Below are 26,028 nucleotides of genomic sequence, written 5' to 3' on the forward strand. Positions count from 1 at the left end.
ATCCCATGTGTAATATGGGGAGTGGGCTAACCTTCAATACCTTTGCCGCCAGGGACAGTTGGTGTGCAATTTTGACAACAATTTCTCCCATTAACAAGCCTGGTTTTACAATACTGGAAACTTATTGCATCCATTCATATTGATAAGTGTCAAACAATGATCTCTTTCTTTGTTTTAACAAATGCATCAAACCCTAAATATTTCCCAATATGACCCAGAACATTTCGTGTTCCAAAGTAGCTAGGGCAAGTATCTGCATTTCAGTGCATCCCATAGCTATGGCTGTGTAGTTTCCTATTTCTAAATTTTTTCTTATGCATAAGCCATGTGGTAGTATTAAGCCATTGCCAAAGATTCGATCGGGCTTTTAGGTTACCCAGACCAATTTGGACCAAGTCTACATTGGCATGTACTTGTTTTTGTATCTGTATCTCTGTAGCTGGGACAGAGAGCTTAATTTATTTTTAAGTACCTGCAGGTCTGCAGTATTTTTTTTTTAAACACACAACAGTGCTAGCAACAAGACAAAACACAAGACAACACATAGAACACAAAACACAATTTCTGTTGTGACAGTAGATTCATGGTATTGGGTTGCTCTTCAGCTGGCATCAGCTTTTCCTGATTTTCTGAAAGACAAAAAGAACATGTTTCTACCCCTTTTTGGGGTGGCAGATTATTGCTTAAAATATTTCTTTTACAATACCCTTGCTGATTACAGGCAAAACAGAGGAATTACCCCCATATTTTCCTGTGTTTGTTCTATAGGCAGGCCAGGTTTCAATGGCGTCTATCTTTTAAGGGTTATGGGGAGATTATGCCACTGTTTAGTCATTAAATCCCTGAGGTGGGGTACCTCAGTTTTCCTTCTTATACAGCAGACCAAGTTTATAACGTTTTTCCTGCTGTGTTAAGCTTTAAGTTTATCTACAGGTAATAGCTGAGAAGCATCATTACCATATGACCTTAAAGGATTTTTCCAAAAATCATACACACTATACATTGTTACAGGGGTACTTATTATCATTAAATTTATTAAAGTTATCTTGTGATCCCATGCCTTTTATTTAGACAATTTGTTTGCTGACCAGGTATGTCCTTTATCTGCAGCTCCTTTGTGCTGCTAGTTCTTTCCTTCCTTTATCATTTAGGTAATTTGCATTTTCACAGACGCTTCCTGCTTTTGGATTTAAAGCCATCAGCAGCTCAGAGACTCTATCTTAAAAGGAAAAGGAGTACTTGTGGCACCTTAGAGACTAACCAATTTATTTGAACATGAGCTTTCGTGAGCTACAGCTCACTTCATCGCAATCAACTTTCACCAGAGTTTTGATTACTTTTTTAATTCTGCTTCCAAAACACACAGCAATCTGAAAAAGAAAACCCAACCTATTGTGGCTCCCTTTGGAGCCCTAATAGCATTTTAATTAAGTAGCATGGTATGTTTGCATTTCTTTTGCCCCTTCTACAATATACCCTGCACATGTTCTGGGGCAAATTCACATTCCTTCCATAGTTTAACTACTATAACATTATCCATATCCATTTTTACATAAGGTGTCACTATTTCTTTTTTTTTGCTTACAGAGTTTTCATGTACCTTTATCAAAGTGACAGTCCGATTACTCAGAGCCATTTTAAGACTCAAAAAGAAAAGGAGTACTTGTGGCACCTTAGAGACTAACCAATTTATTTGAGCATGAGCTTTCGTGAGCTACAGCTCACTTCATCGAAAGCTCATGCTCAAATAAATTGGTTAGTCTCTAAGGTGCCACAAGTACTCCTTTTCTTTTTGCGAATACAGACTAACACGGCTGTTACTCTGAAACCTGTCATTTTAAGACTCAGTGTTTCTAACATTGCTTCTTTTTGTTTTGTGCACCTCACCCCTGCTGTTGCTTCATGGGGCACTGTCTTTTTTAATTTCTTATTTATGTATTTTTACTGCAGCTCTCATCTGCTATTTTGTTACAAAAACAAACAAACAAAAAGAATCCAGATTTTTTTTTCTATTCTCCTGATTTTGACTGCCCTGCTGCAGCCACAACTTAAAAACATTTTCAATTTTGTAAAGCATTGAGTTACCTTTTAAGGGTTAAATGCCAAAATCCCAAAGCCAAACAACACTAATTACCTGTGTCTAGCAAAAAGGTCTCAGTTTTGCAACTTTGAATTAAAGAGTCAAATGGATTTTTAGTGGCATTATTTCAAACAAAAACAAAACCAAGTGGTCCTTAGAACTTTATGTATTTACACACACAGAGATAGATACATACACATTTTCTTTTTCTTAACATCCCTTCCACACTGCTCTGTTTTTTACATCTTACATTCCCTTTATACATTTGAGGCAATAGAATCCCCTTTTGTTCTTTTAGCAAATTTGACTAAATTGTCCAGTCAAATTATTTTAATCAGATAGTTTATTTTTGCCTGGCTAATTTACAGACATTCCTTTGGAAAAGGGCCCATTTTTCCTTCAGAATGGCTGCAAAGAAACCAAGAATGCTCTTTCTCTAACATTTTTCCTTTTTAACATTTTCACAAAGTTTAGTTGCTTAATTCCCTCCAGTCTCTGCAGAGTTAACTTTTTCACTCTCTTTTCTCTTTGTAATTATGCCTGGGGGTGCCGTACATAGGACCTTCTCCCCCTTCACCCGCTGTAATGGCTGCTACCTGTTTACTGGCAAAGCCCAATTTTTGTCTCAGACTCTTAATTAGTGATTCACAACGACTATGATTTGCAGGTGCTCTGCCCTGCTTCAAGGTTAATTTCTTTACCAGACCTTGGAGCACATGATTCTCTCTTTCAGTTTTCTCAGAGGCTTTAGCTTGGTCTGCCAGGAATCTTTCTCTCTTTTTGCATTCTTGGAGTGCCTCTTTCACTATTTTCAGCTGACTTTGGGTATTTGAAGCCAGCACCTTCCAATTGTCTGCTCCCTTTTCTGTTTGTGCCTTTTCCTCTTTACATGAAGACAAGCGGAGGTAAGAATCCTTACGTGCCTCCCACAACAACCAAATTGCTGCTGCATCTCTTTTGGCAGTACTAGAAGGTTTGTATATAAGGATATACTGAGCCAATCTATCCTCTAGGTCCGAAATAGTGCAGACATCAGCTAGGGCTTGTTTAGTCCAAGGACTGTGCCCAAATTTTTGAAGGATTTGTTTTAAAGGTGTAATTTTTTTTTTAACAAAAGGTGAGGTTGGAGTTCCTTCTGACTCCATTCCTCCCTCTGGTACTGGCTTACCCTGTTTTCTTTTAAACATCTTAACACGGATATTTCAATCTCTTTGTCACTCCTGGTATTACTTAGCAAGTGACACAGCCTAGATTCTGAAATCATAGCTTATCAAATTTCCTCGTCACACCTGGCACAGGTCAGCGAGTGACACAGCCTAGATTCTCTGAACCCTGCTACTCCTTATTCCAGCGAGTAGCTTAGCCTGGCCCTTAGGCCTTCTTGCTGCCCCTGATACCTCAGTGAACAATAGGACTTAGGTTTAGTAATCGTAGCTTAATCTATACACTTTCCCCTGCTACCTTCCCGGAGGCCAGCAGGTCTGGTCAACCTGATTTCCCCTGCTACCTTCCCGGAGGCCAGCAGGTCTGGTTAACCTGATTGTTTTTAGTAATCTTAGTTTAATTTACACACTTTCCCCTGCTACCTTCCTGGAGGCCAGCAGGTCTGGTTAACCTGTTTTTCCCTGCTACCTTGCCGGAGGCCAGCAGGTCTGGTTAACCCAATAGAAATGTCTAGCTCAACAGAGCTGGCGGCGTGCACACCAATATTTACAATAACTGAGGTTTTTTACCAGTATTCCCCCTTTTGCAATTCTCCACCAAAATGTTATACCAATAAAATAAAAAGCAGCAGGATCTTATTAAAGGGGAAAAGGCAAAATACCACATTTATTGTGAATACAGAAAGAATCATAGTAAGCAGTTAGTTATAGCTATAACATTCCATTCAATTTCATATTTATTCACACATTCATTCATACATACACACACAGGTTCTGCAAGGTTGTTATCATAGTTACCAGCCTTAGAGTTGCTCATGCCAAGCCACTGGCCAGGTGGCCTGGACATGAGGAGGGAGCAGGGCCTTGTCAGATGCTCATCTGATGCCCTGGAAGTTGGTTTGCAGAATCAGACCCCAAAGTTCTCACTTTCCAGATTCCATTTTTATAGGAATTTATTCTATGGGAATTGCTTCATCATGCTATTGCTGAATCAATCAGCAGATGGCACATTCGTGATGGCTCCGTGCTGCCAGATGTTATCTTGTTCTTTGGTTCTCCCATTCTTGAGGCTGTTGGGTGGATTCCAGTCTGCCCTCCGGGGATCCTCTGGTTATTTCCACTTGACACCTTCTTCAGCCGATGGACACTGCATTCTTAGGCTGGCACCTCCCTGATCATTCAGTTATTATCCACACCAAGCATCCATCCACATACATCCTCTATCTCTATTTTAATCACAATTGTTAACAAAGCGAGATGAATACAACAAAAGGGCGGGGAGTCTCTGGGTGCTGTTTCTGTTGTTAAAGAGTATTGCTTTGAGTCTCTCTCTGTGTGAGTAGTTGTTGTTACAAAGAATTGCTTTGAGAACAGACTCTGTCTTAGGATGTATTAACACAATTAGCAGCTTGCAAGTTTCACACAGAGAGGGAGAGAAACAGTACCAAAAACCAAGAGACCTCTTAATTAGTAATACCCTGGAATTTAAACTATGGGGAATCAAACTCATTTGTGATTTTAATACAGAACTTCTTTAATATGATCCAACACAAGCAGGCCAGGTGGCTCCCACCAGCTTCCGATCCACTGGCTCTTGGAAGGAGGTGATGGTATGCAAACTGGAGGGGACGGGGGGTGATCTCCAGTTTGAAAACCTCTGTGCTTAATGGAAGGCAGAAATCTGGGGGGGTACATGACCCCTCATGCCCCCCCACATCACCTCTGTTCATTGTTACAAAGTTATTCATATCCATTTATTTAAATAATGTTTTTCCTTTACAGATGTGTTCTAAAATAGAAGATTGTGTTATAAGAGAAACATTTAGATTTTCATGTGTCTTAGTGAATGATTATTTACTGGAAAAGTTCTTGCATACTGTGTATCTGATCTGTAGCTTTTCTCTCAGGTACTTCTATTGCACATGGTATTTATTCATTGCTTTTTAGATCACATTGACAACAATTGGCTATGGAGACAAAACTCCTCTTACTTGGCTTGGAAGGCTGCTTTCTGCTGGGTTTGCTCTACTTGGAATTTCTTTCTTTGCACTACCTGCTGTGAGTATCTTTACAAAAATAAAAAAAAGGTAACAGGAACTTCAATAACTCCTAAGGCTGATGTGAGAAGCTGCATGACGCTTTCAGCATAAAGAGTCATTGTTTGAATATGTAAAGCTCCTTCACTAATGTTAAAACTTTTCTCAAGTGCCTTTTCATAGAGTAAGGAAATCTGATCATGCAGTTGGATCATCTACATAAAGCCCCTTTTTCTGTGGTGTTAGCCTGGAACACTGGGTTATTATGACTCCAATGTTTCTAAAACTTCACAGTTACTCACTTATGAGCTAGTAAGTCATTTATGGCCATCTATTACCTAACCACAGAGTTTAAGTTGTACATTATTCAGTTAAAAAAAAGTATAGGCCCGTATGGTCAGTTTTGAAGCAGAATTCTACATTGGTTTAATTTATTCACTATCAAAACTGATGGGATGATATGGCCCAAACGAAAGTGTCATTGCAAAGACTTATCATTGTATTTGTATGGGGGTTTGGCCTGAACAAAAATGGAAAATATCTTTTTTCCAGGATTTACTCCTGTTGCATTTTGAAAGACAGAAATTCCTCTCTCTGTCTGTGAATTGTGCCTCATACCCTAGCAATATGTTTCTCTCAGGGCTTTGAAATGATGGAGCAGATACGTTCTTCTGGATTTATTGCAGTTGGAAAAATTAGGACATTGCTAGTGGATGGTCTACAATGATCATGTAGGATCTATCAATTGACTGCAGTAGAATGCATGAAATCAGGCAGAAGCTGTACACCATACTGCACACACAGGCTCCAAGCTGCTTTTTATCCATTGTGTCCAAGGATTCGAAATGGCTCGGTTTCCTCTTGTCTTGTTCTATTTCCCTTAACCCAAAATAAGAAAAAGAAAACAATAAACCATACGCTTGTACTTTGCTCACTCATATTTGACTCTGTCATAGAGGAGATCCAGCATTTAACATACAGCTTCCAGCTTAGACGCTGCCCCTCATTTTTCATAAAAACTTGAGTTTCAAGCCTCCTTTTTAAAGGCTCCCCAATCCCCCCCTTTTTCCCCCTTTTCTCCTTGCATGGTGACTCTCAGTTATTTAGGTGGGAAAATTTGAGCTGGGATGTCTTAATGTTTTCCCATTAACCCTACTGGCCCATCATTTGTCTTTTCCTGGGTTGTACCATGCTAGGTGCTTGGAGCTAGTCTCATCCAGTGGGGAGGCAGCCTCCCCCTGCCTGGCTGACTACTACCTTGTGATAGACTCATAGACTTTAAGGTCAGAAGGGACCATCATGATCATCTAGTCCAGCGGTTCTTAAACTGTGGGTTGGGACCACAAAGTGCTTTGTGATCCTGTTTTAATGGGGTCGTCGGGGCTGATTTGCTAGGGCCCAGGGCTGAAGCCTGAGCCCCACCATCTGGGGCTGAAGCCGAAGTCTAAGGGGAAGAGCCCTGGGCAGCAGGGCTTAGGTTACAGGCCCCCACACCTGGGGCTGAAGTCCTTGAGCTTCTGCTTTGTCCGCCGCCACTGGCCCAGGTGGTGGGACTTGGGCTTTGGCCCTCCGCCGAAGGTGGCGGGGCTTAGGCAGGCTCAGGCTTTGGTCCCTCCTTCTGGGGTCATGTAATAATTTTTGTTGTCAGAAGGGGGCCACGGTGCAATGAAGTTTGAGAACCCCTGATCTAGTCTGACCTCCTGCACGTTGCAGGCCACAGAACCTCACCCACCCACTTCTGTAATAGACCCCTAACCTCCGGCTTAGTTACTGAAGTCCTCAAATCATGATTTAAAGACTTCAGATTACAGAGAATTTTAGATAGAGCTGGATGTTGCAGCACAAATTATCAGCACAGTTTTATAGCTGCAGAAATACATGAATTCATAACCACAGTCTGTATGCATATCTCACAATGACGATCGAGTTCAGAATATTACAAGTTTTCATAGAAGGCCTTACTTGACATTCTTTTATACACAATAACATTGCACAACCAGTTGATTCAATTACTTACTCTTGGGGGTTCAGCCCCCCCTGTTCTCCCCTAAGGGTGTCTGGCCCCTGATTGTAATAGAAGTTCACTCTATTAAATGAAAAAATACAACTATTTTTATCCTATAAATGACTACTTGATAAGAAAGACACGAGAGCTTATGAGATTTACAGACATGAAAGGGACTTTAATGGAAATGAGAGTAATCTAATGAGTATTGGAAGTGGTAGAAATATCGTAACATTTAACGTGTGTATACAAATGGTGCATTTAATAAGCTTGAATCCAAAGGGCACATTAATTCCTCTTGTATTAAACCTGTCACTGTACATATGAAACATCAATATTTAAAAATTTATTTATTCACTAACATATAGATCATTTAAAAAATTATTTTAATTGGAATTAGAATATTTTTATATTTAACCATATAGACTGACCAACATTAAAAAGTCAGCATTTACCAACAACATTGCAGCACCTGTGATTCCACACTTATTTTCTTTGTTTAAATACAGTAACTCCTCACTTAACGTTGTAGTTATGTTCCTGAAAAATGCGACTTTAAGCAAAATGATGTTAAGCGAATCCAATTTCCCCATAAGAATTAATGTAAATAGGGGGGGTTAGTTTCCAGGGACATTTTTTTTTTGGTCAGACAAAAGACTATATTATATATATAGAGAGAGAGTCTTTTGAGAGAGATGCGCATTTCCCCTTTAAGTACGCTGACCCCACTCTTACGTATACTGCCTTGTTAAGTTAATCAGCAAGCTGAGACCGCAGCTGCTGCCAGGAAGCTCCCTCCATCCTGAGCCCTGTTGTGTGTGTCCCCTGCTCTATGGAAGATGGGGTAAGCAGGGTGCAGGAGCTGGGGGGGGAGGGGGACACCCTGACCTTAGCCCCCCTCTCTCCCCAACCCCTGCACAGCAAGCAGGAGGCTCGGGGAGCAGCTCCAAGGCAGAGGGCAGGAGCAGCACATGGCAGTGGCAGGAGGGACAGCTGAACTGCTGGCAATTGATAGCCTGCTGGGCAGCTGCCACACAGGGAACTTAGGGGAGCGGGGAGCTGATGCGGGGCTGCTGGTCCACCCTGTTTCCAAGCCCCCACCAGCTAGCTGCAATGGGCTGCTCTTCCTGCAAACAATGGACAAAGCAGGCAGCTGCCAAACAACGTTATAAGGGAGCATTGCACAACTTTAAATGAGCATGTTTCCTAATTGATCAGTGACGTAACAATGAAACAACGTTAACCGGGACAACTTTAAGTGAGGAGTTACTGTACAGTACAGAGCAATACTTCATTATCTCAGATATTACAGTGGAATACCTGTTGGCAAATGTTGACATCAATGGTACCCACTGTATTTGAATCAATGTGTTTTATAATTATCCCTAGCAGAAAACATACTCTTAGAGATGACTAGGGAATAGAATATTTATATCTGAAGATGAGTATATGAAAAATGAATACAGCCTTAAAGTAAATATCAGAAAATGTATTCCACATGTCATATCCATGTAGCCATTCATTTTCTTCATGAGCAACATTTGTGTTTAGTCAGACTATGGAGAAATATATTAAGATGTGTGTATCTTTCATGGATTTTCTTTTATTTTTCTTGCATAAGAGTCAAGTGGTATCTTTCCTCCTTATAATGCAAAATTATTCAGCGGAATAACACCTCTTGCAGAAGCTTAGGAAGCAAGCATCTTTGCACTTTTGGCCTGTTCAGCAGAAGAATGAATAGTCTTACCCTGTAAAAAGCCAAAAGTGGTAAAGATTTAATTATAAACTTTCTTTCAAACCGGGTATTCCCAACCCCAAATGTTCAAAAATCATGAGTCAGGCTCTCCAAAAATCACAAGACTGGCTTTATAATCATGAGATTATGTAAAAATAATAGATTTTGTGTTCTTTTTATTTACCTTCTGCTTTTTGAGCCTTTAGGGTGCACTGGGCTCATATTTTGAAGCTTTTTCCACAGCCACGAGAACTAGAAACTTACTTTTTCATTAAGAATGAAGGCTGAAATCATCACATATCCACTTGACTCCAGGAGCTGGGGCTTTAAGGAAAACAGTAATTATCATGAGACTCATGACAAAATCATGAGAGTTGGCAACACTGCAAACCCCATAGAATGAATACTACAGATTAATTAATTAAACTGAAAAACTTGCTGTATGCAAGCTATTTTTGAATTTTCTAAATTCAAAAGTTACAACACAGGGTTGTGACTATAAGTGAAGTATGTACATGATTGTTTGGCTGCCTACACAGATACCTTATTTGGAATATCAGTAGCACACCGTAGCCTATAGCATCGAATGGTTTAGATGAGCAGCCATTCATAACACTGCAAATGTTATTTCTTATGTAGGGATTCTCATGTCTTACAGTGAATGGACATTGTCTATTGTGAAACTTTTGTACTGTAGTAAATGTGGTTGTTTGAAATAATCAGACAAAACAATTCCAATTGTGAATAGTGGTGCTTTATTTTTTCTCATCCTCAAAATAACTTCAGAGCTGATGTATTTAAACTACTTTTTACAATTACCTTCCTAATGATAAAAACTTTTGTGTTATATTTTACTCTAGGGCATTCTTGGCTCAGGCTTTGCATTAAAAGTACAAGAACAGCACCGTCAGAAACATTTTGAGAAAAGAAGGAATCCAGCTGCCAGTTTAATTCAGGTAAATATAAAAACAGTGAGAGGATTAAAATAGATTTCTATGTGCTTGTTAAGTAAACCTGTATTACCTCCTGTATTATGCGAAGTTCTGCAGAAATATTTTTAATTGCCACAAGTTGAACATTTTGTTAAAATGAACTGTGTTCAATAAACACCTTGCATTTGTATAATGTTGTATTCAGCTTTACAGCGCATGCTTCATGCATTGCTGAATTTCAGATTAATATCCATGCCAAAATGGCCAGGCAAAGATGCAAATTATGTGCAGTCCTGCTTGACATTTGATTATATAAATTACTTGGGAAAACAGATTTGATCACTAAAGGACAGGATTAAGAGATAGCACAGCACTCTGTCCCAGATTCAATTACTTTTCACTACTAGAGAGTTCACAGCGCTAAGATGAGTAATACATTCCTTTAAAATGTAGAGTTTCCTGTCCAGAGAATTGCTTTCAATATCACCCAATCTAGGAGCTGGAAATATGGAATTGAATAGTTCAGTGTCTTGAAATGATGAGCATCTTTTTACCTGTTGTCTTGAGGTGAAGGTGCAGATCAATGTTTTAAAAGAGATAAAAGTAAATAATTTTTTTTAGTATATTTGATCATTTAAACTGTAATTTTGTACAATTATTTTAACTTTCTGATCATAGTGGATTGAAATGCTTGCTGATGACTTTCATACCGGAGGTCTTTAGCTCTAAACATACAAAAAAAAGAAAGAATGAAATCGGTTTCCTACTGAACTTTATTGTATTTGATGTACTGGACTGAAATGCAGATATCATCTTCATTTACTTGTTTTGGAAACCAACTCTTTTAAATGTGTACCATATATTGTCTTTTTTCATACTGGTGTGGCAAGTGAAAACAAAGAACCTGAGCAGTTCATATAACATTGTTTCGCTAAGCTCAAGACGATGACAAAGATATCTTTGGAATGTTCAGGCAGTTAATAAATTATTAATTGACAGCATAAATTAGTACTTTGTCGTTCCTTTTGCATCTGCTGTAGGATGAGTGAAACTCTCCAAGATATATACATTCTGATTGCATTCTTTGATGAGATTACAAGTTTGGTTGATCAAGGTAACTGCATAGAAGTAATATACTTGAACTTTTGTAAGGCATCTGACTTAGTACTGATGTGTCAGGGCCAGGTCATGGACAGACAGCCTAGTGGCTAGAATCAGTGTCAGACATCAGGAATCGGAGTCGGGAGGGATCAATCTAAGGTTAGGAGCTAAGGGTCAGCATCAGGAGTGGAGGCTAAGTCAGGAACCAAGAGTCAGAAGGAGGAGACAAAGCCAAGTCAGAAACCAGATATCAGAGGTAGGAAGTAAAGCCAAGATCAGGAACCAGGGATCAGAAGCAGAAGACACGCCTATCCAGAAACCTGGTATCAGAGCCAGGAGGAAAAGCCAAGGTCAGGAATCAGGGAGCAGAAGCAGGATGAGGAAGCAGGGTCTGTAGCAGCAGTTGGCTTTACATAATTGCAGAGACAAACTTACTGAATCATCCCCAGCAGAAGTTACTTAGTATGTCTGGACCAATTGGGAATGTCCTTCCAATCATACCCTCTGTGGGGGGGGGATGTCCTGTGATGTGTGTGTGTCCATGAGGCTCATGACCTGCTGAGTGTTTTCACTACCAGAGCTGTTACATGGTGGCAAGGAAATGGTTGCTGCCCAGGGAATTTGCAAGCCTAGGTTCTAGACCTGCTGCTCTTAAAATCACCTCCCTGCCCAAGAGCAAATCTGTAGTATCACCTGCCCAGGCTTTTTGGGGATTGCCTTTGTGGAAAGGCTCTATAAGTTGGGAGCTTGTACATGGTGGGCTGGTTCCCAGGACTGCTCCTTGGGGCCATATGCCTCCCAGTTCACAAAGTACCCAGCTTGATCCTGGAATCCAGGATGGTCGGGACTAGGTGTTCTTCATGGTGCTGGACATGGATGGGTGGCAGAGGTGGTTACATTCGGCCCAGAAACGGACCATTCTGTGAATGGCTTCAAAAGAGAGATTGGAAAACAGGGTGTATTTTGAGTCACCTAGGCAGGCAGAGTTTAACGGTGGCAGAGTTAATTAGCTGGCGGATCTGAAATGGTCCAAGATATCAGTGATCTAGTTTATGGGGTGGTCTGGTGTGGAGATGTTTGGTTGTGAGCCAAACCTTCTCACCTACCTTGAATTCCGGGCCATGCTGTCTCCAGTGATCTGCATGTTGCTTGTAAGCATCTGCCATGGGGTCCACTCACCGCCTCCTCCTGCCGCTCTGGGGATTAGCTCCTTTCAGGTGCTGCACCCTCCTCTGGCGGTCTGTCCACCTGTCTCTGCAATGCCAGGTGCTCCTTCATGACTTAGCCTTTCAGTCAAGTCACTATGCATGTTTCTCCCTTCCAGTGTATCACAGTCTTTAGAAGCAAACTGTCCCAGGCAGTCCACTCTCCACTGCCGGGTCTGTGCCTCTTCCCCAGTGGCTGGTAGGGGAACCTGGGCCTCCTAGTCATAACTTCAGATACACTAAGAGTTTGGTTAGGGAATGTTATGTCAATCAAGACTTCCAGGGGCTGCATGTCATATGGTGTGTGGGGGCTCATGAGTTGACTTTTGTTTTTCCCGGTGGGAGGTCCACCCCAGCTTTTCCCTCCACACTCGGCCTCTTCCCCCAAGGCCCCACCCCACTCTGCCTCTTTCCTTGCCCGCTCCGCCCGCTCCCCGAGTGCCTACTGTCCACTCCTCTCTGCCCCCACCCCAAGGCTCCTCCCCTGCGCACCACTCACTCCTCTCTGCCCCGAGACCCCGCCTGCCCACTGCTGACTTCTCTCCACCCCCAAGACCCTCCTGCCTGCCACTTGCTCCTCTCTGCCCCTTCCCCTGAACACTTCCCACCCACTGCTCTGCCCCCTCCCCCGAGGCCCCCCCCGCCCACCGCTCACTCCTTTCTGCCCCCTCCTGCCTGAAGGGTGAGTGATGGGGGGAGGGGACAGAGAAGAGTGAGTGGTGCAGACCTTGGGGCAAGAGGCAGAGTGGGGGCTGGAAGAGGCACAACACAGGTGGGGCAGAGTCCATGGGTGCTGAGCACCCCCTCTTTTTTTTATCCGTGGGTGATTGAGCCTCAGAGCACACACAAAGTCGGTGCCTATGTGTGTGGGTGCCTCTGACTCATGACCTGCCAAGTATTTCTGCTGCTAGCTGGTGGCATAGGGACAGTTGCTGTCCTGGGAGCCTGCAGGCTCAGGTTCTGGACCTGCTGCTCCTAACACAACGATATTCTAATTAAAGGATTAGCCCTGTACAGTATCAATAAGGCACCCGTTAAATGGATTAAGAACTGGCTAACTGACGGATCTCAAAAAGTAGTTGTCAGTGGAGAATGCGGATATTTCTAGAGCCGTTCCACAGGGATCAGCACTAGGCCTGACACTATTCAACATTTTCATCAATGATCTGGACGTAAATATAAAATTACAGCAGATAAGATTGGTGGATGACACAAAGGTTGGCACAGTAGTAAATATTGATGAGGAAGAGGAAGTCATATAGCGTAGTCTGGACTTTTTTGGTAAAATGGGCCCATTCAAACAAAATGTGTTTTAATGCAGCCAAATGCAAATATTCATCTATGAAGAATAAATGCAGGCCATACTTGTAGAATGGGGACTGTATCCCGGAAAGCAGTGACTCTGAAAAGGACTTAGTGAACAAGTAACCCAGTGTGATGCTATGGCAAAAAGGGATAATGTGGTCCTTGGATATTACCTCTGTATACAGTAATGGTGAGAATGGTACTGGAATAATGCATCCAGTTCTGGTGTCCACATTTTAACAAGGATACTGATAAATTGCAGAGCATGAGGAAAAGAGTCATAAAAATTATTCAAGCACTGGAGATAATGCTTTACAGTAAGAGACTCAGTCTGTTTAGTTTATCAAAAAGAAGACTGAGAGGTGACTTGATTGTAGCGTATAAGTCAGGGGTGCCAGAATAGGGCAGGTTTCCGGGGGTCATGGTCCTCCCACTTCTTATGGCCGTGACTTCCGCATCCTCCTTGAGAGAATCACAGACTTAATAATAAGGTATTCAAAAGCTCTATTTATTTTTTCACACATTCAGTAGCAATAAAAAATGCACATTTGCAACTGAATAACTGCAAAACCTGTTGTTAGTTTCAAGAGCCCTGATTTTTCAAGTGTGATGGCATTGGAATTAGCATTCAGATCCTCCACTGTCATGCCCCGATGTAGCAATTTACACATATGCAAAGCAGGTGTGAAATGCTACCAAGGGAGAATGGTAGCATGTTACACCTATTTTGCATTCTCTTCACACAGATGTAAATCACTAGCTGGGATGCAGAATAGTGGAGAATCAGGCTTAATATTTCTATTCTTTCACTCCAGTTGGTACTAAATATGTCCAGGCAAAGGGCATTGAAAGGACTATACAGACATAGATTATAAAGTGGTGTAAATTGGTGTCTCTCCATTGATGTCAGTGAAGACCTGGTCCATATTAGTATGGCATGACAGTACAAATTGGAAATGATGGAACAATGTCCAGGAAACCTTTTAACCTAACTGGCTAGATCCTCAGCTTGTGTTAGTTGGTGAAGCCAATGTAGCTACAATTTAACTACAACACCTTATACCAGATGAAGGTCTGGCTCACCATTTTTGTCCAATTATAAATCTAAAAGTTGAAAATACTTTTGATACTGTATATTTGCTTTCCACCCACCAAATTATTTGTTTCATAGCTTTATATTGTCAAAAATGCCTGAGCCAAGGAGAATATTCTACCTTTCCTCTAATTTTTTTTGTGGTTGGTTTTCATTATCATTTGCAAACTATATTATGACTAGAGCTGGGTGAATATTTTTCAGTGAAAAGTCAAACCAAACTATTTGCACATTTGGATTGAATTGGGCAAATAGTTTCAGCGGAATGAAAAATGAAAAAAATTGGAAAAAGTCTCAATGGTTCATTTTGATATTTTCAAAACACAACATTTTGACTTTTAATTTTGAAACAAGGTTTCATTTCTGTATTTAACTAGGTTTGTTTAAAAAACATTTTAAAGGTTAAAAAACACCCAAAACAAAACATTCCCCTCGCCCCCCCCCAAAAAATATCAGGTTGAATGATTCTGGGGGGGGTTGTTTTGGTGAGAAAAACTGAAAAAACTACATGAATTTTTGAACCTGAAACAATTTTTTCCTCATTTTTCAGTTTGGTCCCAAACCAAAAAATAAAAAAATGTATTTGGTGAGCTCTAATTCTTACACCCTTCTTATTTCAGTCTGCAACTTTGTGAAAGTTTCTCCTGTGGGATTTTTACAAATAAATCACTGCACTGCTTACTATGCACCTTCTGTTTATTGGCTGTATTGTGATATTTACCCAGAGATTATTAGCCATATTTTACCATGTCCTGATTAGCAATTTTTGCTAGATTTTGTTGGTATTAATGTTTATTTAGACAGCCTAACAGGTAATATTCTTGGTTTGAACAAAGTCCAGACTTTCCATAATCAATATGGTGGCATTTTCATTTCATATATTGTTGGTTCCTTTGTGCTTTTCTATTGTTTCCTCATACCAGGCTGCTTGGCGGTTTTATTCCACTGATTCCAGCCGAACAAACCTGACAGCCACCTGGCGATATTATGAAAGTATTCTTCCACCCCTCAGGCATGTATCAGTGCTATGAATGATAAAAAAAAGCCATGACTTGTATTGGTTTACTAATCTGCTTTTCAATTTTTGTTTCATCCCCTGCTCCCTCTTGCCTTGTTTTTCTTTTTATCATATATCCTGCACGTAGTGTGTATGGCGTAGTTATGCGGCTGATGAGAAATCGGTTTCCATTGCTACCTGGAAGCCTCATTTGAAGGCCTTGCATACCTGCAGCCCTACAAAGTAGGTACAAATATGGCAGCTGGTGCTGTTCTTGATGTCTGTTCAAGCTTATAGAAAATTAGTATTTCTGTTTGGTTTGTCTCTCTCTCTCTCTCTCTCTCTCTCTCTCTCTCTCACTAATTCCTTTCATTAAGGTCTCAACTAACAAATCTGGCCAGTATTATAGAGACTCCAAACACAGTGAGGATAAATAGAATCCATTTCCATTTATCTATGAAATATTACTGTGCTAAAGTATTCAAAGCATTTTCTCACAAACCCTCAGCTGTGAAGGTTAATATTTTACTCGTATCCATGCACCGTACCAGCTATGTTTTAACTGTAAGCAATACACACATTAATAATCAGAGCCTCCATTTCCAAGTCACACTAATTCATCCTATTTACTGTAGTAAAGACGTGTTACTATTTATAGGGCTCATACCTATTGGTTTCCACACAACATGCTTTCTTCATAACTCAGCGAATGGTGCTTACTGATTGACTGAAGAACTAACAGCTACCCTGGATCTTGGAATTTGGGATTATGTACCAGCTCCTCAACTGGTGTAAATCAGGTTAGCTCCACTTAAGTCAATGGAGCTGTGCCACACCAGCTGTGGATCAGGCCCATAGAATTTTTGAGACCAGAATCAGATATATTTGGAAGCTCATGTAATCATTTATCCACTACAAGCATTTCCTGTTTCTCTAATTACATTGCTTTATACATAAACTACATTTCTCTGAGTAGAAATTTAAATTTCTCTTTGTTATCCTTATTAATCTTTTTAAATCAGCATGTTTACTTTTCTAGTGGCAAATCCTCTGTAGGGGAGCATAGGCAATATAATTAATGCAGTGACTGCTCTTTATTCTCATGGGCAGTATTATTCTACATTGCACTATGAGGCTTTGGAAACATCTGTGCTTCCAAAGTGGCAAAGAACTTTATGACATTCCACCTCTTGGGAATGTAGCCTTTAGTTATAACTTCAGATACACTAAGAGTTTAGTTAGGGGATATTATGTCTTCGGATATACACACACGTAATCAATAGAATAAAACCATGTATTGTACCTCTAATGTAAGAATTTGGCCAATAGAGAGTACACTGATGTCACAACCTGGATGAAAATTCTCAGTGCTTTGGCAGAAATTCACCCTTTAAGAGGAATGGTCCAAGATTGTTCCGTAGCTCTGAAAAAATTTAACACAAGGCAGTATGTCACTGCCCCAAATGTGGGGCGTATACTTTGGAATGGAGAATACTAAGTACAGCTTTGAAAGGTACACAGTGATAGCCTTGCATGAAAGGTGTCATAGAAGTCCTAAGTATTATTATTGTTGTTGTTATTATGGCCAGTGCAAGAGACCAGCTGTTCATCTCAAACGTGTGATGAACACCCACGCAACCGTAAAGAGGAGATTATGTGCCAGATAAATTTAGCCAAAAAGGGTTGGCTGACTACAGAAAGCTGATCTGTGAATTTCAAAGAGTTTGGAAGAACTGAGCCATAAGTGATCTATTACCACAAGTATTCATCCTGAATACTTCAAACTAAAAGTAGCTTTCAGATTAAAAGTTATCACAGAGTTCACAAATATTGATTTTAATAATTTTGTTTGAGACAAATAGATATTCAGGTATAGGGCAACTTTTGCATAGATGAATTAATATGAAGCTATAGAAATAAGCTATATCCTATCTGAAATAGTCTAGAATACAATTATAGCCCAAGAAAAATAAAGCATAATAATCATTATTTTAAAGAACTCCATTGCTGTGCTATCACAGTCCTAATTAAATCAAGCATGTTTCATTACTGCAGATAACTTTATCAAATAAAAAGTCTACAGCTTTCTGTTATATATGTGTCACCAATGCATTTTGCCTAAGTAAGTGCTTTGCCAACTCAGTCTGCAGTGGTATGTATTCAGCAAGTTATGCATGTATTAAGGTGACTGAGAAGTTTATTTTTCAGAAATATTGTAGTTCTGAATGTTGCTTGAATGTTTTGTGCTTGCACTATAACCTGTGTATTTCACATTAATTTAATTAACACATCCATTTACAATTTAGCATTTATCTAACACCATCTGTAACTGAGTATTAATAATTACTATCTGCATAACAAAGTTGTTTTTTCTCCCCATACCCTGACACCTGAAGGAAAGAACAAGGGGAAACATCTAACAGGTTTGTCATTTCTCTATTTGTTATATATTTTTAAATCTCCAAATTTTATAACGGGGTTTTGAATGTCTTTTGTATAGTAGGTTCAAAATAGGTTGGCTAACACGGAGTTGTAATAGTTGGAAAATCATTTCTGTAAACTTTTATTACTATTGTCTGAAATCTCATTTTTATTTGTCCTACATTAGCAGCTTAATTTAGCAGAAATTTGCCTTTTTGTCTCCGTTTTCCCACGGGAAAATCTAGGGGACTACTAATCTTCATAGCCACAGAGCACACCCTTATTCTGAGGGAAGATCCCAGCTCTAGTTACTGCAGAATAATGACTTAAGCATTCTCTCCAGTTCAGAGTCTGTGCGCCAGATTCTGCCATAAGATAGATGGGCACAACTCCCATTGATTTTGGTGGAGGTTGTAGCTGCGTCTTTGAATCTGGCCTTCTAATTTCAGAGAATCCATCATCATTCTAACACCAAGAAGGGATCTTCCCTCGCTTAGTTGTATGTCAGTCAGAAGACACAACCTGTAAATACTGCTCTTCCCCTTACTGACAGCTCAGATCCAGAGAGCAGAGTCAGAAAAGGACCAGGTGGCTGGAAGAGTAACTACACCAGTGGTTCTCAACCTGTGGCCCAGTCAGCACAGAGTTGTGGCCCATGTGACATCCTCAGGGCCATAGAGGTAGTATTGACTGTGGCCCACATAACACATTGCAGGCCACATATGTGGCTCACAATGGTAAATAGGTTGAGAACCACTGAACTACACCATCCCAAAAACTAGTGTTCAGAAGTCAATTATCCAGTACAAAAGTGATCAAGGAAGGAATGGCGGAGCTTATCTCACCACCTGCATGACACCCAAAAACATTTTTTTAAAAGAAATAAAATATAGTTCAGAGCCAAACCAGCCCACAAGTGCAGCTGCATATGGGACATATTACAGTCCTGTAACACTTACAGGCTGTGGAGCCACATTTGAGGAGTTTGGACATCCCAACAGTCTAAAACATGAAAGTTAGGTGAACTTGTTTACATCTCCCTAGTGGGCCTGCAACTTGCCACTTGTCCTCGTTTTTGAAGCTACGGTATTCTGATTCTTCTCTTGATGTGCATGTAACTCCTATTAACGTTACACACATATCTCTTGAGGTCCTAGATCCATTCTAAGATATCCATTACATCCACTTTATTTAGTCTGTCTTTCACATATAACCAGTTTGTTATTGTTGTCGAACTTGTGCCTTTTCATATATAAATATATTCCCTCATTGAGCCCGCTAACAATTTACTCTTTTTACACTGAACAGTATAACACGTGATCAAAACTTTCAAATACTATTCATACTTCCTTTTTCTTTTAACAACAGTGCTCAAAAACTGATTTCAGATTTTATAAAAAGCTGTTTGTAGATGTGATTGGTCATTGCTTTGAGCAGGGGGTTGAACTAGATGACCTCCTGAGGTCCCTTCCAACCCTGATATTCTATGATTCTATGATTACTTATCCCCTTACATTATTTTCTCAAAAAGAATGATTTAGACAAAAGAGAAGGGAATAATTCCCACCTTGACAGGTGAGCCTTTATACACACAGTTCCCTTTACCATAAATAGAAAATACTCATATAAATCCCTGAACATCAAGATGATAGTATATCCTATGATTAAGATAATGGTTCATATTTTAAAGTAGTCTAGGGGATTTAACCATATATCTTCAATGACTTTTCACTGAATTAATACTAATGGAAGATGTGTGACCATATCCCCTTTGAAAATCTCAACCAGTCTTTTCTGTTGTTGCTGTATATTGAGTAGGAATCAAAATGCACTTTTTTGCATGGCATTAAAACACTTTACAACAGCTTATACACAATAGCATGTTAAAATTGAATTTTCCCAAGGAAAAAGAAATACAATTGAAAAGTTTTAAAGATTATCAATCATTTTTAATTTTTAACTGATATCTTTGACTTCAGTGTAAACCTGCTGACCATTCATTGCCTTTTTAAGTGAAGTTAAGTATTGTGTTGTTGTCAGTGGCTGTTAATAGTTCCTACAGTGTTGTACGGCTGTATGTTTACATCAGTTAAAAAATATGTAATGAATGTAGTCTTTTGCATTAAATATGTAAATGCAATGTTCTGCAATGCACTTTCTAGAGTTAACTATCTTCTAGTCTTTAACTTCTTTTTACTGTGATGCTTAGCGACTTGCATGTGATGCTATGTGAACTAAAAAAATGGTGTCTTTATATTAAAATGTGTTTGTATTCGCAGTGCATTGAATTGCTTTGTGAACAGGGTTTTTCTTCTTAATTCTGTTTTAATAAAACAAACAAGAAATGTTTATCCATTTATCTGGAAATTATTTTAATTTCTTGCTTATAAAAATGAATTTTGGACATATTATAACATTTTTTATTCATTAACTCCTATTTGGACCTAGAACCTTTCAGAGTGTGGCTAAGTTGTCACTCTGTGTTTGGAGGATAGAACTGAGCCTTTGAGCTATACATGAACATTAATTTTGCTAACAAAATGCACAACATTTTATATTTAGTATTTCTAAACATTATATAGAGGTGCTGTTTTGTTTTTTCTCTTTTATAAAATTAGACTGTATTTTTCTAGTATTTTCTTTGGTGTAAAATAGATTATTCTGTAAATCATTGTTAGAATTCTGCAAGCCATTTTAAATCTGAATTCCCATACACTGCATTCATATATATATATTTAACAATTTATTCATCATGAGTGAAATTCACCCCTGTGCAGAGGACCAGCACAAGGTCAGTGCAGAACATTTCACTTAAGCCCTATCTATATTCAGACCTCCCAGGAGCCTCAGGAGCATAGGCCTTGGGATGATTCTCTCTGCAGGAAAGTAAATTTCACCCAAGTAGTGTAGTTTTTTATTATCCTTTTAAATAGAAGTACTAAATAGTGGGCCTGATCGTCCATCCATTACTCTGGCAATACTCTCTATTACAGGCCATGGGAGTTTTGCCTGCATAGGAGTTCAAGAAAAGACCTATTATTCTACTCATTTTGATTGGTTCTTTCAAATGTATTATATTTTGGAATCTCCATATACAATATTGTATTTGTTTCTCATAGCAGATTTAAAATTAAATGATTACCTTGTTTATTATCTTTGCCTCCAGCATTGTGAAAAAAGAATTGTCAGTAATCTGGAACCTGTCTTGGCTTATATGGAAAACCTAACTCCTTTCCTAGTAGTGGAATGCTTAGTAATACAATCCTCTATTTCCCCTCACTCCTAGTAAGCTTTGTAGTAATAAACAGAAGCTCTTCAGGATGTACAGCTCTCGGAAACATAGGTATCCAGCATCCTATCTATTCACATGATATTTGAGAATGCCACTAACATCAGGTGCATGATCAGTTTACTTCCCCTTCTTAGTGCTTTACAATTTCTTACTTCTCCTAGGGTCCTTTCTTGATTTTTTTTAAGTGCTTGTAATTTTCCCTGTTGCTTGTTGCCTGCAGTGCTGTATTAATATAATGGCAATAAAGTGTTGTATATTATAGTATACTGTGTCAGCACCTCAAAATTCATGCAATTGACAACTGCAGAGTGCGGCACGCATTGGCTTTTCTAAGCCTGGGTACCCTCTTCCGCCTGAGACTTGAACTTTTGGAATGTTTGACCCTATAAAGTGCTAAAACAGTTCTTGGCTATTTGGATAACTACATTTTCCTAAATCTAAGAGGATTATTGCAACAGCGGAGGCTGTGTTCCCATGTCAAATAAATGTTAATTAGTGGGAAATACTAAGGTATCTCATGCTAGGCTATTTCAATAACTTAAATTTACGGTTGCTACTGAGAAGTATTCCCTTGGATACTGAATCAGTGCATTATCAGTGCCTGAATCAGTGCATTATCTACAGTGTAGAGGACTGCATGCTAAAACAATGGTTTGCTTCAACTGGACTCTGTTGACCTTTTTATCTCTTGCCAAACATGGTAATTTCTAGCTTATGAATCTCAGGGGAGAATCCTCTGCTCTATGCCAAAAACTTGCTACATCAATTTTTTTAAAGTTTTTTTTAATGATTTCAAAAAGTCATTATAATCCCAGACTGAAATTATAAAGTGAGCAAAAATATAGTTTCTATTTGTCCAGAGACTAATTTGAAATAAATGCACTATTTTTCAACACCATTCACAAAAAGCTTCAAATGTATTCTTTTAAAATTCCATTACTACATTGAAATCTAAACTAAAATTACTTCCTTGTAATTCTTGCCTACGGTCATAGAAGGTGCGAGGTATAACATCACCATTCTTGGGTTCACACTTCTAGCATGAGGCTGGTGGAGAAGTTTTACATCTTAAACTTCTAGGGCTGGATTATCAAATACATGTGTGTGACTCAGTTTGATTTCAATAGGTGTCATGTGCACCCAGTTGGAGTAATCGGGCTCCTAAAGTAATTTGGTCCACTAGAGAATATTGCTCACTACCCCTCCAGTGAAGCCACAGTGACCCCTAGTGTGTCCCCCCGCAGCAGTTCCTTCATAAGTGAAGGACAGAAAATAAAGAATTTGGGAAAAACTAAAAGGAATACAAAGCCCTGTGCAAGAGAACAGTTCATGTGTATGTTGACTAGCGGGGTGGAGGACTAAGTGGGTGAGATGTTACAACTAATGCCTTCAGAGTACAAAAATTAAAGAGAAGTCATTTTCTTTTTTCCAAAGGTTCCAGTTGTAACTGATCCCTACTCTTAGGGCAGGTCTACATTACCGCTTAAGGGCTTGTCTTCACTACAGGGGTAAGTTGACCGAAGTTGCGCTATTCCAGCTACATGAATAACGTAGCTGGAGTCAACATAACTTAGGTCGACTTACCCCAATGCCTTCACTGCGCTGCGTCGACAGGAGACACTCTCCGGTCGACTTACCTTAATCTTCTTGGGGAGCTGGAGTACCGGGGTCGACCGAAGAGTGCTTTGCTGTCGATTTAGCAGGTCTTCACTAGACTCGCTAAATCGACACCCGCTGCATCGATAGCAGCAGTGTTGATCTCTCCATAGTGAAGACTAGCCCTGAGTCAATCTAATTTATGTCACTCAGAGGTATGAAAAAGTCCCTCCTCCTGAGCAATGCAAGTTTTGCGCTGTCCATACCAGCACTATGTCGGCGGGAGACACTCTCCCGCCAACATAGCTTATGCTTCTCGCCGAGGTGCCGTCAGCATAGCACATCTTCAACAGACACGATACCGTGGTGAAGCTGCATCAGTGCAGCTGCACAGATGTAGCGCTGTAGTGTAGCCTTGCCCTCCAAGACGTTAAAGCTCCAGCACTATAGCTATAGAAATATACAGAATTCTGCAACAGGCAGCAAAAGAACACAGTAGGTCCAAGAAGATTATCATTGTCAAAGTCAAGAAATAGAAAGGCATAAAAGATTAAACAGATAAAATATAAGCAACAAAGAACAGAGTCATCCCCCCAAAAAGAACAAAATTGCTATACGGTAGGGATAGTGGGGCTCATTCAGGTTCTGTACACTTGGGCTGTGATTCAAAAGACCATACCTCTTCAGGAAAGCACTTAACCGTTTTGCTTCCCTGAATCAGTGCCTTAAAGCTTTTGCCTTCTGGGTCAGCATTCAGGTTGGAGTTACAAGAACCCTTGCGTGGCGGCTAAGAGGGCCCTCAAGCGTTAATCCCAGAACACTGACAAGTCCACAGCAATGTGTGAGCACACGCCACAGTCTACCCCATCCAATTTCATGATGTTATGTTTGTCTCTACTGGACATCAACAGGATGGCTTTCAATCAAAGCACTACATCCATGACATCTTTTTAAAAGATGAGAGAAAAGAGATTTATATTAGTACAAATGAGTTGATTTAGCAGCAGTAATACGTACTTTTCATCTAATTTTATTTTTGCTTGCATTTACTGGGGTAATAAAATATAGTCCTTATCAATCCTTGTTATGGCTACCTTATCGATTTTCCAATTGGTTAAATTAATGTAAGACAAAGTGACATCTCCAGAAAGCTTTTACTTTATAGGATTTCTCTAGAAAATAATCATTTGATTTTCGTGCTTGAGTAATAATTAATTTTTTTTACCAGTACAGCAAATACAGTATATGGAGAGCACATGTATAGATATAGTACCCATAATAAGAAATACATTTGCATTATGTAATTCATGCACGCTAGTGTGAATACATTGTAGTGTGACTATTAAATGACTGCCTCCTAGAGTACATTCTCATGACAGATTATAAACAAAAGTTACTGAGAGTTGAACTGAGCCTTGAACTGTAACTGTTACTGTAAAACAAACCTTAGAGCTTGCTTTTCTTTCAGATTATAGGTTCTGAGGGTCTTTTGTATTCAGTACACTACAGGATTTAGTGTTCCAGGTGTGATTAATATTTTGCAATGGAAAGAGATGACATTTCCAGTATCATCCCATGTTTGTTTCAAAAATTGCTTACTTTGGGCAAGGGGAGAAAGGGATTAGATTGAGAAATTACAGAAACAAGTATTCTTTAAAGGGATATAAGATACCATATTTGTCTAATGAAGATCTTTATAGCATTCTTGAAACTGACCTCATTATAAGCCGCTCAGCATGTGCTTTGCTTGCCGCCTACTGCCTCTCAGTCAGTCTCAGCTGTATGAGACATAGTATGATGCATGGACAAAGAGTGTATGATTATCTGAAAATGTCATAACCTCAGAAGATCATGTGATTCCATTTCATATAGTTACATATGAGAACTCTGTCTTTTCAGAATATAGTTTGTTAAGCAGGTAGACATGGAACAGTACATTTTAATATTTCTTTTTAGTTGCAAAATACATTTCTGTTCAAAACGCTTCTTTTTAGTGTCTTACAGTAAAATACAGGGACCATGAGGGAAGCAGAACAGGCTGCATCTCAATGTCATGAACAACAAGCAGATAGTCTTTGCCATGACCCCCAAAAAGGTTTATTGCCACTGGAACACCCTGTCCCTTTTGCTAGAGTCAATAAATTCACAAGAGGCTCTCCTAAGTGTGGCCTGTCATGGATTCACAGGGTCTGGTCTATGCCCCAGCCTTTAACTGGTCTCCTGAGGAATATCCCATTAGTGTGCTGGACTCCAAGGATCCCTATTGTTCCACAGGGACAGGCCAGTGGCCTCCACAACTCCAAAACTAGGCCTTCAAGCCGCACCAATCCCTGTATCTCGATGGCTGCCTGCAGCAATCCAGCCGAGCCAGGCTCCTGCAAGATACTTTCCCCCTGCTTCAGGGCACAGAGCTCTTCAGTAAATATCTGCAACAGCACTAGGCAGATTTTTCAAAATAAAGTAACAATTTATTAGTGGCCTGGAATACAGAGGCTGAAAGTCTGGGTTGCCCTGAGAGAGGCAGGATTAGGACAGGTTTCACACTGCGGGGAGACAAGATTTTGCCACGCCCTATTTCCCTAAGGTTTCCTCCCATCTCCTCTGCCCCGTTCCCTTTGTCTCTCAGTCCCCAGTGAGCTTCCCTGTGTCTGTGAACCCTGCTTTTCTTCACATAAACACCTAACACCTTTGTGTCTTTGTTCTCCAGACACAGCCATGCTGTGTTCACACGTTCAGCTACTTCTGCAGGTAGGAGTTAATCTTTGGTTGTTGAGATTCCCTTACCTCAGGAGGATCTTCCATTCATCTGGGTTGATTCCAGCCTAGTTCCTAATGGCGCATTCCTACTACCCCAGACAGCTACACAGCCCAAACACCTCATACCTCCTGCTCAATTCCAGGAAAAGCAATTTAACCCCTCTATATCCAATGGGTAACAATAGAAAGTCAGATGGGGGCACATACATTGTTCATAAAAATATTACAGAAAATTCCCACATTTGTTATGTAGCCACAATACAATTGTGTCTGTCAACCCCTTCCCTTGCAAGAATAGGATCATTGTGCA

At 39.9% G+C, this 26,028-nt stretch overlaps 1 protein-coding gene across 2 annotated transcripts in view; it reads left to right on the forward strand.

Annotated features, from left to right (window-relative positions):
* KCNQ5 (potassium voltage-gated channel subfamily Q member 5) overlaps positions 1–26,028 on the forward strand; it is a 515,927-nt gene that overhangs the window by 457,620 nt on the left and 32,279 nt on the right. The window contains exons 6-9 of one of the 2 annotated variants that reach the window (XM_074947984.1): positions 5,191–5,301; positions 9,880–9,975; positions 15,801–15,895; positions 18,049–18,075. In XM_074947984.1, coding sequence (XP_074804085.1) covers positions 5,191–5,301; positions 9,880–9,975; positions 15,801–15,895; positions 18,049–18,075 — 329 coding nt within the window. The remainder of the gene's footprint in view (positions 1–5,190; positions 5,302–9,879; positions 9,976–15,800; positions 15,896–18,048; positions 18,076–26,028) is intronic. The other variant, XM_074947985.1, reaches the window with a different exon arrangement.

This window comes from Natator depressus, chromosome 3, assembly GCF_965152275.1.
Source record: "Natator depressus isolate rNatDep1 chromosome 3, rNatDep2.hap1, whole genome shotgun sequence".
Lineage (NCBI taxonomy): Eukaryota > Metazoa > Chordata > Testudines > Cheloniidae > Natator > Natator depressus.